Source organism: Danio rerio, chromosome 6, assembly GCF_049306965.1.
Source record: "Danio rerio strain Tuebingen ecotype United States chromosome 6, GRCz12tu, whole genome shotgun sequence".
Taxonomy (NCBI): domain Eukaryota; kingdom Metazoa; phylum Chordata; class Actinopteri; order Cypriniformes; family Danionidae; genus Danio; species Danio rerio.
Window position 1 is genome coordinate 40443571 of NC_133181.1, and position 19766 is coordinate 40463336.

Sequence of the window (19766 nt, forward strand, 5' to 3'; positions counted from 1 at the left end):
GTCTCTAAAATACCAGAAAATCTACTGGTGGTAAATACAAGGTTTTTGTACTTTACACTGTAAAAAATACAGGGTTCCACACGATTCATTCAAAACAAATAAATTAAGTCAACTTAACAAATATAAGTGGATTGAACATAAAACAATTAAGTTGTCCCAAAAAAATCCCAAACGTTTTGTTGTTTCGGCTCATTTTACGCAAGTATGAAAAAGCAGCAGAAATCATTTGTTGAATGTATTAAACTTAAAGATGTTAATAAAAGTCACTTTTTTCTAACATTTTCAAGGTTAAAAGTAAAGAGAGAAATAAAGAGCAAGGTCCCATAATGCAATTCAAAAGCATCAATATATAAAACATGAACCACAAAATATAAGACATTTCTAATTTATGTATATTATTTATCTGTCTTGTTGTGACTTAAAAACCCTTGCTGTCTACCATTTGATTATAATACAGTGTTTTTTGATTGCTTTCACTGCTTGTCCTTACTAAACCCTGACAATAGTTTTAATGCCAAAAGAGGGTTTGCCCTGGCGCAAGCTGTCATCAAATCTGGCCTCAAAAAGCCGAGAGCTATAGCTTCATAACTCAAAATCAACTCTAAAAGCAACTGTAACTTTTTGGCACATGGCTTTCTTTCTATTGCAAAGTAGATATCACAACAAGTGTCTGAATTTGCTTTTACAGATATTGCCTAGGGATGACAAGACTCATCACCATCTTCGTTATTGTCGTTCTGTGTTCAGTAAGTTCTCCATTAATCAGACCTAATCAACAAAGTGCTTTAGCGTGCATTCTATTGTTTTCAGTCATCTGCCTAAGTGACACTCTAAAATAACTCTATTTATCTGAATCATCAGCTGTTTTTCAGCATGTATCCCGACCGGGAGAGCCCCTGGAGGATGCTGGCGGTCTCATCCACCGAGAGCTTCTGTATCCTCCCCATTTGTGTGTCTTAGAGAGTCTGCATTGTTTCTGTTTGCATTGGCTGGATGAATAGGAGTCATTAATGCACAAGTCAAATAGTATGCTGCCACTGTCTAACGCCTCAGACCCTGCGGGGATTTTCTGTTTGGTCGGGAGATTGCACTGAAGGGCTGCACTAATTCATTTCCGTTTCTGTGACAATCTCGCCATCTGTTATTTACAGCGGCTTGTGTCATGGAAACAGTCTTGCTTATGACTCCGTGCATAACAACAGATCTGCCTGATACTTTCGGCAGACTGTGGGTCCTGTAGAGATGAATGTGAAGAGTGAACAATGCACTGAAGTGATGCAAAGTGCCTTCTGCTGGTGATTGTTTGTCTGAAATTGAAACGGTGGCCGGCTGACGTCTTTTTGACAAAGTTTTCCAAAACACTCCCATTAAAATCTGTCATCATTATCATCCTTCACTTGTTCCAAACTGTTATGAGTTTATTTCATCTGTTGAACACAGAGGAAGATGTTATGAAAAACCTTGGGCATCATTGACTTCCAGTGTTGGTGTAATAAGTAACAAAGTATCTAGTTACTGTAATTACATTATTTTTCCACTGAAAAAAAAAAGCTTTTTTTTTTTTTTTTCATTTTTAGCTCATTTAATTGCGGTTTAAATAATGTACCTGCCTAAATACTAACATCAATTCAACAATTTTGTATAAATCAATTCAGATAAGCAGAATAATTGCATTTTTTGTTGTTTTATTGGCTTTTTTAAACTTAAAAAAATCTACATTTATTAAGACGATTTAATATATTTAAGACAAAAAATAAATTGAGAAATTACATTCAGAGAACCACAGTAAGCTGTGTTATATTTTTTAGTTTTTCTGATATTTGTCACAATTAATTTTTTTTTAAAAATCACAAAAAATCATATGTTTATCTCAGAATTGTTCATGCTTAAGAAACAATGAAATGTTTTATAAAATTAAAGTCAATATATATGTGCAATATGGTTTCATTACTTTGAAATCATTTGAGTTTGAAACATATGTTGTTTTAAGTGTAAGGACCCTATCATACACCCAGCGCAATAAGGTGCAAGAAGTGTTTGGCGCTATTTGTTGCTATTTTTAGACCAGCGCAACCCTAATTTTCACGTTTTGTGCCACGTTGTTTATATAGAAAATCCACTCGTGGGTGTGCTGGTCTTTTTTATTTTATTTATGGCAGTTAGTATTTGTACAATATTATTATTCTTAGCAGTATTTTTTATTAAATGCATATTTACATTTGTTTTAATAAAAACAAATTTAGATATTTCCACTTGATGGGTTTTGGAGATGTATGTGGTTTCATATGTGGCATAAAAATAGGACGCGTGTTTGGATATAACTCAGTTTTTTGACCACACTTTGTTATTATTGTTTATTTATTAATTTGCTGGAAATTTATTTAATTTAGAAACAGTTTTGAAACAAATCTTTGCGCTTAACATATTAAATTATATATGTAGGCTAATGGATATCTTTAGTGGAGCGCATACAACACTGTTTCCTTATCCATGAAAGTAAAGGAGTAATGCAAAGAGAAAGTAAAGGGGCCGAATGGAGGAGGCCCGTTCTTTATCTTCGCGCTGAAGATGGTCTGTTTAATTGTTTTCTCGCTACTGAAGTATTTTGTTTTTTCACTTGCAAAGTCCGCCATTTAAATATGAAATGCACTATTGGGCGACACATCTGACCCTTAAAGGGAATTGTAGATGAGACACTGATTGGTTTAAAGCATGTTATGCTCAAAACACACATATAACTCTTTAAGAGAATAAACACTACCCTTCCGTCCTTAAAAAAGTGAATTTGGAGATGCCCTTAATGCTTTAGCACCATGTGCTTTAAATTTTGTGCATAGATCATTAAAATAGAGGCCTAAAGTGTTATTTTTTTAAAACAAAACTTAATGCTTTTGTTTGCCTCAATTTTAAATAAATAAAGTTTAATTTCTGTTGACTATGTCTATTGTTCAAGTGGGTTTTTAGAATTGAGGCAATAATTAAATTACTCTTGAGTATCTAAGTTACTTTGAGACAAAATAGTTCGAAAAGGGTGGCACGGTGGCCCAGTGGTTAACGATATCGACTCACAGCAAGAAGGTCCCTTGTTTGAGTCCTCATTGGCCCAGTTGGCATTGTTGTGTGGAGTGTTTGCTTGTTCTCCCTGTGTTTGCACGGGTTTCCTTCGGGTGCTTTGGTTTGCCCCACATGTCCAATGACATGCATTATAGTGAATCAGATAAACTAAATTGGCCATCGTGTATGAGTGTCTGTGTGAATGTGGTTGTATGGGTGTTTCCCAGTACTGGGTTACTGCTGGAAGGGCATCTGTCGTGAAAAACATTTGCTGGAATAGTTGGTGGGTCATTCCGGTGTGGCAACCCCTGATAAAAAAGGGGCTAAGCCGAAGGAAGGAAATAAATAGAAAAGTAATTTGAATACAATTTCAGTGTAAGACAATGGTGTTCATCAGCTAGAAGTAGAAGTCATTGGTGACCGATAATACTAAAGTGAATTACTCCAGTGCTTGATGGATATTTTGTGTCGTGTATTTTCATTTGGAAGTTTTTTCTTAACCTAGCTGATCACCGTAGCCATGAATCTTACTGATTTTCGTGACAACTCCTTGCTGAAGTTGCAAGTCGGTGGGCCATTTTTGGGAGGGATGGAGGCTGTGCAAGAGTCCCAGGAGTATATTCTCATCCAGGTGGAGCAGACTGAGGAGGCCGGGCCTCGCCGGAGAAGAACTCAGCAGGTTAGATGCATTTCAGCACAGCCAAAAAGATCAATAATGCAGATTCAGCTAATGTTAAATGCAGTTTGACAGTTAATAAGATGCTTTTCACCTCAGTTTACTGTATACATGATTTCCATTATGTATTGGAAACAACTTTTTGCCTTCATTTTAAAACCATATATTTATTGCTTCATATTGTTTTTACACTTAACTTGAAAAGTGTGTTTGTTTATGCTTTAATTAAAATTATTTGGGGTTAGTAATGTTTTCAGCTGTTCTGGATTAGTTGACATTAAAATGTAGTCATATAGCAAATACTTTTGTCCAAAGTGACTTACAATTGAGGAGGCATTCAACGATTCAACAAGAAGAGGCAATACATACAAGAAATGGTAATTGTACAAAGGAACTTTTAGTGCTCAGAGCGTAAAGGGGAGTGTTTTTATTTTTTAAGAAAGAGAAAAGTGTTTTTACAGGCGGTTTGTCAAGCCCTCTCATCAGTGTGAAGCACTTCATAAATTCAGTTTTTTAATATATAATAATGTGTCCAGTGTAAATGTACAGAGGGACTCTTGTGCAAATGTAATCAAACTTAAATAAAACAGTAAACTTGTGAAATATTGCCGTTTGAAATTAATTTTTAAAAATATTTAATTTGAACATATTTTTTCAGCAATTATCTTAACATGCTGATTTAATGCTAAAGAAACATTTAATATTGGTTTCAATGTGGAAAAAAGTTATGCTTATTAAATAATATTTTATTATTCATTTGATTTGGTTGATTTGGCTTTGATCCTTAGGTTTAGTCCCTTATTTTTCAGGGCTCGTCACTGTGGAATGCACCGCCTATATTATAATATTCATTCATTCATTTTCATTCGACTTAGACCCTGATTTGTCTGGGGTCACTGCAGCGGAAGGACCCGCCTAATTTATTTTATTTATATTTATTTTATTTTATTTTTTTTATTTTATTTTATTTTATTTTATTTTATTTTTGTTCAAAATGTATTGAAAATAAATCCCACTTAGTTTCACATGTTGTTATATTGTTATAAGGTTTAGCTCATAATTGTCTAAGCTTTTTATTATTCATGTAGTATATGAAATCTAAAAACATTACATTAAACAAACAAAAAAAAACAAAACTTTTTTCTCTTATGTATTTATTCTAAACATTCACAATGTTTTCTTTTCAACAGGTGCTGTATAATTGGACCATACCACTGCACTCCCAGCGAAGTGACCAAATTCTGAGAACAAGGACATTTGAAATGGTTAGCAGGTACGATTACGCATCAGTTGCAGTAATGAACTAACAAAAACCTGAACCAAATGCATTGTTATATGATGATTTGCAGTAGTTCCTGACAGCATGGTTTATGCAGTTGTGTGTCTCCATCTATGTAACGTATCTCTTTTTGTCCAGCGCTCCTATTCAAATCAGCGTTCAGGCCTTTCTGCTGGACAATCAGGTAGTTCCTCTGTCCATGACTAACCAGTCGCTGTACGTGACGGTGGAAACACAGGTGCTCATCGCTGGTCTGATCCTGGCAGGAGTCTACGTGCTTATTATCTTTGAGGTAAAAATTTATTTTCACACCACAAGATAATCCGTTTAGTGTTTTTTTTTTATGATTCATCATCACATTTCATCCCTTTAAACATGATCATGCCACACTGACGTCATGTCAGTTTTGTGTGGACACGTCCATCCTCTTGTTAAGTTGTGACGCATTTCACAGTTTCCAGGTTCAAGCCTCTCCTCGTTTGATTTGAGAAACTCAATCTCAGTAGCCGTTTATGACCACTCTTTGACTATTTGGCCTTAAACATGAAAATTATTAAACTCATGATTTTTTTATATGATTAAGAAACAGTTATGATTGTAAATGATATATTGAATATTTACTACCAATATTGCCATGGGTATAGCCAATGCTGCTGATAAGGCATTTAAACATAAATAAATAAATATGATTATAATAATTTATTATTATTAATATTATTTTTTTTGTTAACAACTGTTTGAGTTTTTCAGGAAACAATATAAAACGGAAAAAAAAGAGTAAATTTAAGTTTTAGTTTACTTTTGCCTTTATTTTAAAAATGTTTGGACCCAGAAACTATGACACCCCACATAAAAAAATACTAGGGTAATTTAAGTATCACTAAACTGTTTTTTTTAACCACAGCCTACTCTAGTAAATTTTATTATACAGTATATATATTCTAGAATCTATAGAAATTTGATAAATAGTATTAACTCAGACCATGTACAATGGACATCACATGTAAAGTCATATTTTTGCTTCCAGAGCAATGCACATAATTTAAAGCCTGATGTCCATGATGTTGGACTTTTTTTTCATTCAGTCAATCGGCAATAAGGTTCTACCAGTAAAAAAAAAGAAGAAAATCCTATGGCGACGCAGTGGCGCAGTAGGTAGTGCTGTCGCCTCACATCAAGAAGGTCGCTGGTTCGAGCCTCGGCTGGGTCAGTTGCCGTTTCTGTGTGGAGTCTGCATGTTCTCCCTGCGTTTGCGTGGGTTTTTTCCGGGTGCTCCGGTTTCCCCCACAGTCCAAAGACATGTGGTACAGGTGAATTAGGTAGGCTAAATTGAACGTAGTGTATGAGTGTAATCGAGTGTGTATGTTTGTTTCCTATCCGCTGCGTAAAAATGTGCTGGATAAGTTGGCGGTTCATTCCGCTGCGGTGACCCGGATTAATAAAGGGACCAAGCCGAAAACAAAATAAATTAATGAATATTTGCATATTTAACACTGCGTAAAATATGTGTTGAAGAAAATGATTGCAGCACTTTGTTCCAAACACAGAAGTAACATTTTCATTGATTTAATTCACATTTATTGAATTGAATTGGTAGCTTTAAACCAGGATTATTTTTAAATATGTGGGATCAGATACTGAATATGTTTCTTCAGTGGATTTTAATAATGTGAAGTCTGTAAAACAAAAACCTCAGAATTAAAGCTAGATGTTATAGTTATCAAATTTGTAACCTTGAGAGAAAACTTCAAATAAAGACCAACAATTTGTATGATTTTATTTTTGATTTCATGTTGGTTTGTTGTTTTAGCAGTACAGCTGTGTTTTGACCTCTGATGAAATGTGAATTTTTATTTTTATTATTATTAAACATAAAATTAAATTACTAGTATTTTTTCATGTGCGTGACAGCAGGTTTCAGAAGGACGAATAGTGGTCATGGTGGAGATATTGTTCATAAACGTTACAAAGCTGTGCTTGTAAATGGAGTATTGTGCTCGTGTGTCCTTGGTTGTTCTCAATCTCACATATTTTGTTTGTTTTGTTTCTTGTACCACTGTTGAGCACTAGAGGTCACTGGGCTCTACTGATATTAACAGGATGAGTTTTATTTATCTGGCTCACACTGACTGTGAGTCCACAGAGGTACTGGATTTTAGGAAGATCTAAAAGTAACATATGAATCAACATGAGGATTTAGAGAGCTCAAATTTTATTTCATGCCCAGATTGTTTTGGTTCAAATGGGTAAAATCATTTCCCCCCTCATTTTACTCATCATAATAATTTGCTGTAAATGGTATTTTTTAAAGATTAAAATCCCTCTTCCTGTCCTTAGGTCATTTTGACTCAAACTGTGTTTCACTCAAACTCATTGTATTGGATTAATTGTTTGTTTGTTTGTTTGTTTATTTATTTATTTATTTATTTATTTATTTATTTATTTATTTATTTATTTATTTATTTATTTATTTATTTATTTATTTATTTATTATTTGTTTGTTTGTTTATTTATTTATTTGTTTATTTGTTATAATATTATTATTTTTATTTATTTATTTGTTTGTTTTTATTATTTGTTTATTTATTTATTTATTTGTTATAATATTAATATTTTTATTTATTTGTTTGTTCTAATATTTAAATTTGTATTAATTCGTTTGTTTTTATTATTTGTTTGTTTGTTATAATATTAATATTTTATTTATTAGTTTGTTTTAGTGTTTATTTATTTATTTGTTTTTTTATTTATATTTTTATATGTGTTTATTTTGTTTTATTTATTTGAACTAAGACATTGTTATTTTTGTACAAGCACATTCAAAACAAGTGAAGAAGAAGATACACACAGTAAACAATATGTGGAAAAGTTGACTCAACTTAATATTGTAAGGCATCTTGCTGCAGAACTTTTTTGAGTTGACGCAACTTAAACAGAGTGAAATGCAGTACTTGGGTTGAAAGTTGAGTCAACTCAAAAAAGCTCTGGAGCAAATTGCCTTACAATTTTGAGTTGAGTCAACTTTTTTTTATAGTGTCAATTTGCCCTGCATACAGATTAATGAAATATAGGGATTTTTTCTGTATGGGGATAAGAGTAAACATAAATGCCCTTTTCCAATAATATGCAAAAATATTCAAATTCACACAAAATTACTTGAAAATAAAATAAAACAAAATATTTTTTTTCGTTAAATACATTTTTTTATCCATGAGGGGGCACTTTGTAAAACAACACGGGAGGATTTTTAGCTGAAACTGATTCAAAACAAAACTCCACAAACAGACATGTTTAGATTCAAAAACAAAATATAGCAATATATAAAAACTAAAAATCTAATACATATTGCTCTTGAAACTTAACATTATTTATAACATTATTATCCTTATTATCCACACCCCTGGCAAACTAATCCTGGGTGCATTCACAAAAGTCTGGAGCACAAATATCCCGATGCTTTGGTAGTTTGCACACACTAACATAATACTACATTTTACATACTGTAGGTTGCAGCATCCAGGATATACACAAGTACAAATTTGATAATAATAAATATTAAGCTGACCCTCCAGACATATCTTCAATGTACGTTATTATAAGCACTCCTCCACATTTAAACTTCCTCTTCTCCCTGTAGTGCACACATTTTAGAGTTTTAGTGTGGCTCCAGGGGGACACGAGGGCAGAGGGGACGTCCCTTCTTAATTACATTTATTTCTTCAGGAGGGACAGCATGCTGCGTGTCCGCTAGTTTAATTAGGCCTTTGTGAGAATGTTTAATGGAGACTTTGGGGGCCCCATGTATCCGCTTTCACCAAAACACTGTGTTAAATTAGGTTTATCTTTTCAGAATTGAACTAATTCTTTATTTCATGCTGATCGGGTGAGTCGCTTTATTTATCTAATTGTTAAAACATGATTATTTTGCATTAATGTTGTTTTTTAACTTAATTAATTTTTAAGTAAATTTTATTTAATACTTATTATTTTTTTATTAAATTATTTATTTAATTGCTTATTAAATCTATTTTATAAGTTTACTTCATTTTGTATGATTTTTATTTATTTTTTATTAATTTTTTATTTTTTTTCTATTCTAATTTTTTGTTGTACATTGTTTGTATGTTTATTTATTTTATTTATTTTTATATTATATTCACTGTTTTTATTTGATCTAATTTCTTTATTTTATTTTTACTTTTTATATATTTTATATTTACTATATATTTATATACTTATCATTCTTTTCTTTTCTTTTTGTTTCATTTTCTTTAAAAAATTTTATAATCTATTTATGCATTTTTTATTATTAATATGTTAAAATATTTGTTTGTTTCCTTTTGTTTGTTTATTTTTCTATATTATAATCACTGTTTCTATTTTATCTAATTTCTTTATTTTATTTTATTTTATTTTATTTGTAGGATTATTTTACTTTTTAATATTTTATTAATTTTTATTCTATTTACTTTTTAGATACTTATATTTAGTATTTATTTATATACTTTAATATATATATATATATATATATATATATATTTATATATATATATATATATATATATATATATATATATATATATATATATATATATATATATATATATGTATATATACACTTAGTTTATTTTCTTTGTTTATTTTGTAGTTTTTAATTTTTTTCTATATACTATTTATGCTATTTATTTTTTCATTTTGTTTGTTTATTTTTCTATATTCTGTTTAATGTTTTTTATTTTATTTGTTTATTTCATTTTGTTTGTTTATTTTTCTATATTGTATTTGCTGTTTTTTATTTTATATATTTATTTTATTTTTCTATATTATAATCATTCTTTCTGTTTTACTTTATTTGTTTATGTTCTTTTATATATACAAAAAATCTGATTATTTATTAAAATTTTCTATTTTCTATTTACTATTTATTCAGTTTACACTTTTATTTTATTTGAATATGCAGTCTATTTGAAAGCATTGAGAGAAAGAGAGAGAGAAAAAGTTGAAATCTTATAATAAAAAACTCAAAGTCTAGTTCCAGCCTTTTTGAGGCAATCAAAAAGTGTTAAGAAAAACATTCAATTTTAATGAAACATACCTCACACATGACAGCGTGAGATTTCCGAAGAAGTATCTTGACGTCTAAAATAAGCTCTCTAACTTATTCTACTCGTGCCTTTATGTCCAGCTCTTTCCATTTTTTTTTAGCTTGAAATCTTTCAAGTTGATTTGCATTACAGATTTCATTTTGCATTTCAGTCCTTCGGACCCCATTGTAAATAATCAAGTGTTTGTTCTATTGACCTGTTTTCATGTTCTTCTTGCATCTGCATTGCATGACGGTTTTTCTGCTAATCCTCAGAGCTGATCTAGAATCAGCTTTCTGAAAACTGCTTTGATTAAAAGGGCTCAGATGGTGAGTTTCATCAGCAACCCTGATAGCTAAAACCCATTTGCCCCAAGAGAGGGCAAAACCCGAAATCTGAGATACACAACAGCCCGACATGCTTATAAATATTAATATGCCTTAAAAGACTCCTGAATAATGCATTTCTCCACAATCTAATTGCAGATATCTTGTAAACATTTTAATAATGGCTGATAGATTATTTCTGAATTAGACTGGAGTTCACAGTAACTGGGGGTCTTTGGACCTATAAAACCAGCGTTATATCTTACCCATTTAATTTTGACTATGAAGTGTTTCTTGCCCTATAATTGAGACTAATTGGTGAAAATCACCAAACAGAGAAGCATTAGTCTCAGAGGATGCTTTCTTATGCAGAACAGCACAATGTATATCCATGTTGCTGATTAATTCTGCAGAGAAAGCAGTGTTCAACGATTTATCTTAATGACCTGTTTTAGACTTACAATCACAACATTGCGCCGAGCGTTCCTCCTCCTCGGGGAAGTTGTCGGACTGACACAGATTACTTGCTCCTTGGAGAGTGGAGTCATTAGCTGTTAGCCCGAATGTTATGTTACTCGTTGTCCTTCTCTTCGCTCTACTGGCTGATTACACTGTTCTTGTAATGATGGCTTTATTGTGCCTCGTGATGTCGGGAGAGGTACATCAGGTATTTGATTGTGGCGTCCTGCGTGGTCAAGAGCTCTTAACAGGAAAACAGATGCTGAGGATGTTGATGGCTGACACGCTGTTGGAGGTGCTGATTTAGCCCAGAGAGTGATTGAAGAGCAGATGACCTGAAGATGTTGTTGAATGACGCAAGATCCAAAGCTGATGGAAGATTCTATGAGTTTGTCTTTGCTGCTACTGTTTTGTTTACTCTATTTTGTTTTTTATCCCATTCAAATAGATTATTGAGTGGAGAGCAGCTTTGATATTTGTGGTCATTTGAATATTTAATACTAAATTAAAATAAAGGTCACACTTTATTTTGATCGTTTGTTAAATTTAAGTTACATTGCATCTACGTGCCATCTAATTCTCATTAGAGTATAAGTAGACTGGTTGGGGTATAGGTTAGTGTAAGTTTGCATGTACTTGCAAAGTTTCTTGAAGTCAGTTAAATGTCTTTAGTAGCAGTATCAACAGATATTAAGCTGACAGTCTACTAATACTCACATGGACCATCAAAACAAAACTGTGGATCTCTAATGCTAACACTTTCTATTCTTTTTTCTGCTTATATTAGAATAAAATTAAATATAAAAACAAAGTAAATTAAATTCCTTTTTTTACTGCTCTGGTCTTCTAATAGTACATTTCTGTTATATTTTTCTATTCTCTGTATAGTTAATTAAGTTAATTAATTAATTTTCAAATTTTACTGGTCACTTTATTAGGTACACCTGTCCAACTGCTCGTTAATGCAAATTTCTAATTAGCCAATCACATGGCAGCAACTCAATGCATTTGGGCATGTAGACATGGTCAAGATGATCTGCTACAGTTCAAATATGTGCATCAGAATGGGGTAGTAAGGCTATTTAAGTGACTTTGAATGTGGCATGGTTGATGGTGCCAGACGGGCTGGTCTGAGTATTTCAGAAACTGCTGATCTACTGGGATGTTCATGCACAGCCATCTCTAGGGTTTACAGAGAATGCTTTGAAAAACAGAAAATATTCAGTGAGTGACAGTTCTGTGGGGGCAAATGCCTTGTTGATGCCAGATGTCAGAGGAAAATGGCCAGACTGGTTCCTGCGGATAGAAAGGCAAACAGTAACTCAAATAACCACTCGTTACAACTGAGTTATGCAGGAGAGCATCTCTGAATGCTCAACACATCAAACCTTGAGTCGAATGGTCTACAGCAGTTGAAGACCACACCGGGTGCCATTCCTATCAGCTAGGAACAGGAAACCAAGGCTACAATTTGCACATGCTCAGCAAAATTGGACAATAGAAGATTGAAAAAACATTGCCTGATCTTGATTTTTGCTGCTACATTCAGATGGTAGGGTCACAATTTGACATCAACAACATGAAAGTATGAATCCATCCTACCTTGTGTCAACAATTCAGGCTGGTGGTGGTGGTGTTCTAATGGTGTCTGGGATATTTTCTTGGCACACTTGGACCCATTAGTACCAATTGAGCATTGCGTCAATGCCACAGCCTACTTGTGTATTGTTGCTGACCATGTCCATCCCTTCATGACCACAGTGTACCCATCTTCTGATGGCTACTTCCAGCAGGATAATGCGCCATGTCATAAAGTGTGAATCATCTCAGACTGGTTTCTTAAACATGACAATAATTTTTCTGTACTCAAATGGCAATCCACAGTCACCAGATCTCAATCCATTAGAGCTCCTTTGGGATGTGGTGGAACGGGAGATTGGCAACATGTATCTGCAGCAACTTTGTGATGCTGTCATGTCAATATGGACCAAGTCTCTGAGGAATATTCCCAGTCCCTAGTTGAATCTATGCCACGAAGGATTAAGATACAGTGAATCTAAAGGCGAAAGGGGGTCCAACCCCGTACTAGTAAGGTGTACCTAATAAAGTGGCCATTGTGTGTATGTATGTATATACAGTGTATATATATATATATATATATATATATATATATATATATATATATATATATATATATATATATATATATATATATAGTGTATGTATGTACGTAATGTAATGTAAAAGTGTTACAGTCTATATTTATTTTGGAATTTTGGATTACAAAGCAGTGCTTTAGAACGTTGCAGACCTTAACTGAACTTGTCTAGTGAACCATATTAACCTAGTTAGTATATTGCAAAATAACTAGTAAAATATTATGTATTGTCATCATGACAGAGACATTAGACATTAAAAGAAATTCTATATTAGAAGTAATTTATTAAAACTATTGTTTAAAAAATGTGTTTACATTTTTTTGCGTGGTTCTTGTTGCTTTGATTACCTTTCATTTGTAAGTTGCTCTTGATAAAGGTGTCTGCTTAAAGATTAAATTTACATGATTGGACAAAAAGGGTCAGAATGAATGAAAAATATGAGAAATGAGGTGGATCAAACTGCAAAAAGACATGAAGTGTGGGTGTGAAAGTTATTTCTCCCAAATCTTATGCATTACATATTTGATCGCTCTTGGTAAGGTGTGCACCATTGTTATTATTGCAAATGTGGAAAGTTGAAAATCTCAACTGTTATAATTTAGTGTAATGGTGAGCATAGCATCTTATAGCATGCAGCTTGTTGTCTTGAGGTGTGCGATTGCTTTTATAAGCAATAAGATATAATTTTTTTTTTTGCATGATGGGTGAAAAAATGAGAAAAACACACTGATTTAGAGCTCATTAAAAACAAAACACAAACAATCATTTTATGTGTGGTGCACTGTGGCCAATGTTATGAACAAATTTTGTGAAAAATATTTGGCAAAGTATATTGTGATCCAACTTGGAGTTATTATTCTGATGAAATATGTTTTCCTCTAGCTTATTTGTCTTTGTTTGTCTGTGTTTGCAGATTGTTCACCGCACTCTGGCTGCAATGTTAGGATCCCTGTCTGCTCTGGCAGCTCTGGCTTTCATTGGAGATGTACGCTTTATTTATTCCATTCTCATAAAGATTGTTTGCCTTGAGTCGAGAGTTAGGCTCTGGGACTTCGTTAGTTTTATAAACTGCAGTGATGGTCTTTAGTCTTATTAGCTTAAAGTATGAGAGCACAGCTCCAGAACATTCTGTCTTGTGCTGAGGTCTGCATGAATAATATAGAAGGGGCAAACATGGATTTAAATTACAGTACAGAGTCTGAGTTTCAGAATAATATGTAAAGAAGCACCTACAGTACATTTACACAATTAAATAAATCAGACCGGGCCATTTCACATAAATGGGATTTTGGCAGTAATTGCATTAATTGTCTCTAATGTGTAGCACAGGATGGTGAATAATTAAAATCCTGACTTTCTCTTTGTGGCTCTATGTATTAGTTATTGTATTACAGAAACCAGAGATAAGTGCTTTATTTAAGCGCAAGTAAAATTACTCAGTATGCTTCTGTCTCTTTGATAGATGGAGTGCCCTTTAAAAATACCCAGAGCTCAGTAGTCTCAAATCACTTTTTTTCCCACTTAAAACTTTATGAACTTTGAACTTGGTTGGTTGTTAGACTCTACTGTAAACAAAATGCAGTATCAAGGTTTTAGCTGGTATTGTTATGAATCTTTAATATTCAGAGAGCCTAGTTAAGACTGAAATGTTCTCATCTTGTTGTCTCTCTACTGTAGAGGCCGAGTCTTATGACTGTTGTGGAATGGATTGACTACGAGACGCTTGCCTTGCTATTTGGAATGGTGAGTATATAAAAAATCTTGTCTGTAGGAGCTCTCATGCTCGTTATTTTTCCCAGTAAACTTTAGTATTGTGGTTACAATGTAGTATATATGTTTGAAATACTACTACATTTTAAAATGTATTGAAAAACATTCCCCCCCCCACCCCCCCCCCACCCCCCCGTTAAACAGCATTAAGGAAATATATTGTCTCAAAAGAATGAAGATTAATAATAATAAATAAATACATTATCATTAGTCAATTAACAAACTAATCATTTTGATTCACATGACGTGTACTGCAGCATTGACTACAGTATACTGTCTGAAAAATATATACTGTAGCAGTACAGTATTTTAAAACTCCAGTAGTGCAATCCTACCATAGTGCCTGTAAACGTGCGACCCTATTAGACGCTTATATCTAGTGTAATGAGATGCTTTAACTTGCCTGTTGACAAAGACGCTCTAATTGTTTGACAGGCTGACAAACCGCTAATCCAACCTCTAACCTCAACCCATATCAGCCTCTCAGTCAACCTGCCAGGCACTAAATAGGGCACATTTCTTTAATGTGCTATTAACCTAGTGCTTCTTTTAGAAAGTGCTTCTTTTACTTTACATTGCAGAAGAAATGTAGGGTGTGTTATGTGTGTCTGGATGTCTGCTTAATAAGAAATGAGTCCATGTTTTGCATGGTCATGTGACAAAGTGTGACAAAATATACGAAAACACGTTAAAACACACAGGCTATGTAATATTATTACCGAAGTGGCACCCTTTTCAAGATCTTTGTTTGTTCAATGGCTGTCTCCATGGAAACAAATACGCTCAATCAGCCCTCATCCAGAAGACTACATGTAGGAGTATTTGAGAAAAAGCATAAAAGAAAATCAGACACAGATGATAGAAAATGAATCACAGCATCTGTCAATTTTAAAGATGAGCGTACGAGGCTGAGACGCATTTTACATTCGAAATGTTAGCTTAATGAACTCAGCAATGTTGATGTTTCACTTTATTGATTTCCTGTATTTTAGGAAATCAGTTTCTGAATCTGAGGCAGAGAGAAAAAAAAAAAACAGGGGAAGGATATATGTGGCATGAAATTGAGTGAGAGGCTGTGTGATATTTGAGACTTAATGTGATTTTATAGCAACACATGTGGCAGTAAGTGCTAAAAATAGAAAGCATGAAATGTTGAAGTCTCATAACCCTTCCTGTTTACTTTCAGATGATACTGGTGGCAATATTCTCGGAGACTGGTTTCTTTGATTACTGTGCGGTAAAGGTGAGTTCTCTTGTTTTACAAATGCTTATTTGGGATTTGTTTTGCATATGTCTGCTTATGCAAGATACAATGTCTTTGTTCCCGAGATAGTTCGGTCCTCATGTTTTCTGTAAAATTACACTTTATCTTTCCAACCCACCTTAAATATAATTATTGGGCAAAGATGACTAAAGGATTTCATGCATTAAAATAAATCCAATTGTACAAGTGAAATTTTCCCTGTTACATAAGAATTTGTTAAGCCTGATTTCTACTTTCGCCTGGCACCGCATCGCGCACCTCCGCTGACTGAGCGTGCACCTCACAAAACGGACGAGTCTTTTATACTTGATGCGTTTGATGTTGTGATATTCTTTAAAGCCACAGGGGGCAGTCAAAAGAAACCCACCCTGAGGTTAGACAGATAAACAGAGAAGTAGGAAATTTCCGGAATATCATTAATATCATTCAAGATTTTTTAACTAATTATTTTTATAAATAAATTTTAATAATTATAAATATTTTTATAACCATTCAAGATTTTTTTTTTAATTAAAACTTTTATGCATCTCTTGCTTTTGTTCATATCTCAGACAGTTCCACCTTTTAAAGTTTAATAAAATATTAATGACGACATTGGTTTCTCTACAAGTATATTGTTTTATTATAGCAAGAATAAAAGCAAAAAAAACAAAAAAAAAACAAACAAACACTAAAAATCTAAAAACTAAAGACTTTGTTATTTAGCCCACTCAACTATTCACAAATTGCTGTCTGGCTAGTTTGCCCTCTACTGATATGCTAAAAAGGCAATAATGGTCGAACATTCCTGACAATTATCACCAATAAAGCCTAAAAAAGCAGGCCATCAGTATATTGTAAATCGCTAGGTTCAAATATTCTTTTCCAGTTATCAAAGAAATAATTTGTTGCTTTAATATAGTTTTGTAACTATTACATTGTTTTAAATTCAAAATTGTAATATATACATCTGTGTTAAACTTATAAATGGTGGAAAAACACATTATGTAAAATTAAAATCACCTGGGTCTCCACTTTTGCCATGGCTTCACTTTTTGGTTTTAACAAACTTACCCCTCACGTTTTTCTACACCTTTACAAAAATTTCCACCTTTCCCATGGCTGTTGCAATTTCTTGCCAATAATTATTGTCCATCTAGTTATCCCTATGATCAGTCATGGACAGATCATAAAGATGTCTGTACAGTCGTACCTGTTTAAAAAAAACCCATGCAAAGTGTTATATATTTAACTCAAATCAAATGCAGCACCGCATGAACTGTTTGTTTGAGTCTCAAAAAAAAAAAAAAATGCCCTCCTCCAGCTGAAATCATGTCGCGCACAACCAAAGCGAACACATCCATGATGTCACATTTGGCACACACAGTCAAGTGTACTAGCGGACGCATCAAGTTTAAACTAGGCTTTACTGTATTTATTTTGTTCTCAGCAAAAATCAATGCCTGTGATGTGTTTGCCAACAATAGATTATAAATCAAAAATCATCTTGGCAGGCATATTTAGAACAAGAACCATTTGACATAATAATAATAATAATAATAATAATAATAATAATAATGATAATAATAATAATAATAATAATAATAATAATTCCTTACAATTATATAGCATTTTCTGGACACTTAGCGATTTACACACATTTTTTAGGGGAATTTCCTCATCCACCACCTGTGTGCAGCATCCACATGGATGACACGACGGCAGCCATATTACTAGACAGCACTATGCTACTGCTAGACAGCTAGATGCTACTGAGTTCAAACAGCCTATAACAAGCGACACACAACACCATGACGAATGAGTGCACTCTCTCTCATTCACACACACACACAGCACCACAGCAGATGCACGCGTTCTTTCTCATTTACACACACGCACACACATGCACACACACACACACTCAGCACCACGGCGAAATGTACTCCCACGCCACAAGAAATCTGGTCAAGTCCCATGGTACAGTGTGGGAATGCAGACATCTACCTTGGTTTAACGTTTCATCCGAAAGAAGGCACTCAATGAGCCAGAGTCCCCATCAATGAACTGGGGAGTTAGGACCCACACAAACTACAGGTTTAGCACCCTTTTGTCCTCACTAAACCCACGTCCAGCAGCAAACTAGCTTTCCCATGTGATCTCCCATCCAGGGGTGCGTTTCCCAAACAACAACGTAACTCGCAGCTGAACTATTATAGTACTATGCATAGTTTGGGAAAAGACTTATGTAGTGACGAGTGTTTCCCAAAACCCCTAGTTTCTCTGTCGCAGATTCATCACTTGAACCATGTTAGTTATATTGTAAAATGCCCATAATGATGCTCTAAACAAGTTGGAGTAACTACTTCTTTAGAGAATAGCCCCATAATTTCTTTGTGTGAATTATATTGTTTTACACGCACATGGATTTAAAATAAAATCCAATATTAGTTTTGGTAAAAAAATGCTCTCGCTTTCCATATTAATTGAAATATATGTAAATGGCACATATAGGCCTATGTGGGTTTTACTAATATTATTGAGAAGTTGAACATTACATGTTCTATTAAATAAAATAAAAACAAATTCCCAACAAAAGCTAACACTATTCTAATATTATATATAAATTATATAAATAAATAAATAATGATGCTATTTATTATAAATATATTTACTTTAATAATTATATTAATAATATTCATGATTATTATTATTATTATTATTATTATTATTATTATTATTAGTAGTAGTAATAGTAGTAGTAGTAGTAGTATTAAGTAGGATATTGTTTATTTATTTTTTATTTTTTGAAAAGCTTTTTCACTTTTACAATTTAACACAAGCAAACCACAGCAGAAAGTTTTAACCAACAGGCCCATGTCATATTCAGTACAGATACTTAAAAGAATTAACGTATGCTTTTTGTTTTCACAAGCTTTGGAGACGTAAAATAAATTCTGCTTTTAAATAATAGCTCATCTATGGCTTTTGCCATGAGGCTGTGTTTAAAATGATATCAATGTTTTCAACGTGCACTGCGAAGGGAGCACAATTGTAAACATGAAGATCGCTAAAACTGAACTGTAAAAATAGTTTGAAAGCAAATTACACCTAAGAGAGAGGACCTTAATGCTTTTTTCTTTTTTTTTTTAGAATAATTCCAAGTTTAAATGTTAGAATGTTCTAAATGAATAGGGCATAGGGGGAATAAGTGGGAATAGAACATAGCCAATAACTATGTTTCAAACTACAGCTCCAGAGGTGTAGTTTCAAGTGCTCAAGTTTGTGACGCAGTTTGCGAATGTTTGTTGGAGATTTGGAAAACGGCAAATCAACAAACTATGTTTGTAATGACAGAACTTGCGATGTTAGTTGGCTAATGATGGTTTTGGGAAACGCACCCCAGATATTGACCAGGCGACCAGGCTTTGCTTGAGTGGTCGACCATGTCAGAGTTGCAGAAAGCTAGCTGCCAGCCAAAAGATAATAAAAGATTATACAGTATTTAGGGATCACGGTGCAGGCAAAAATGTTCATTTTAAATATATGTACTTACTATATGTAAAACTGCTTGTTTTATCAATTTATTGAGCAAAAATAAAATGTTTTAATAATTAAAAATCTTATAAAAAATCTAGTATGATCACTTTTATTTTAAATATATTAATAATGACAGGTCAGAATAAGTATGTTGTTTCATTTTTACATAAATACATTTG

The 19766-nt window shown here is 33.1% G+C and overlaps 1 protein-coding gene across 1 annotated transcript in view; it reads left to right on the plus strand.

The window, feature by feature from the left end:
• Window positions 1–19766, plus strand: part of oca2 (oculocutaneous albinism II) — a 176523-nt gene that overhangs the window by 25470 nt on the left and 131287 nt on the right. The window contains exons 5-12 of the mRNA XM_021477197.3: window positions 689–746; window positions 862–934; window positions 3573–3733; window positions 4921–5003; window positions 5148–5301; window positions 13951–14022; window positions 14715–14780; window positions 15994–16050. Coding sequence (XP_021332872.2) covers window positions 689–746; window positions 862–934; window positions 3573–3733; window positions 4921–5003; window positions 5148–5301; window positions 13951–14022; window positions 14715–14780; window positions 15994–16050 — 724 coding nt within the window. The remainder of the gene's footprint in view (window positions 1–688; window positions 747–861; window positions 935–3572; window positions 3734–4920; window positions 5004–5147; window positions 5302–13950; window positions 14023–14714; window positions 14781–15993; window positions 16051–19766) is intronic.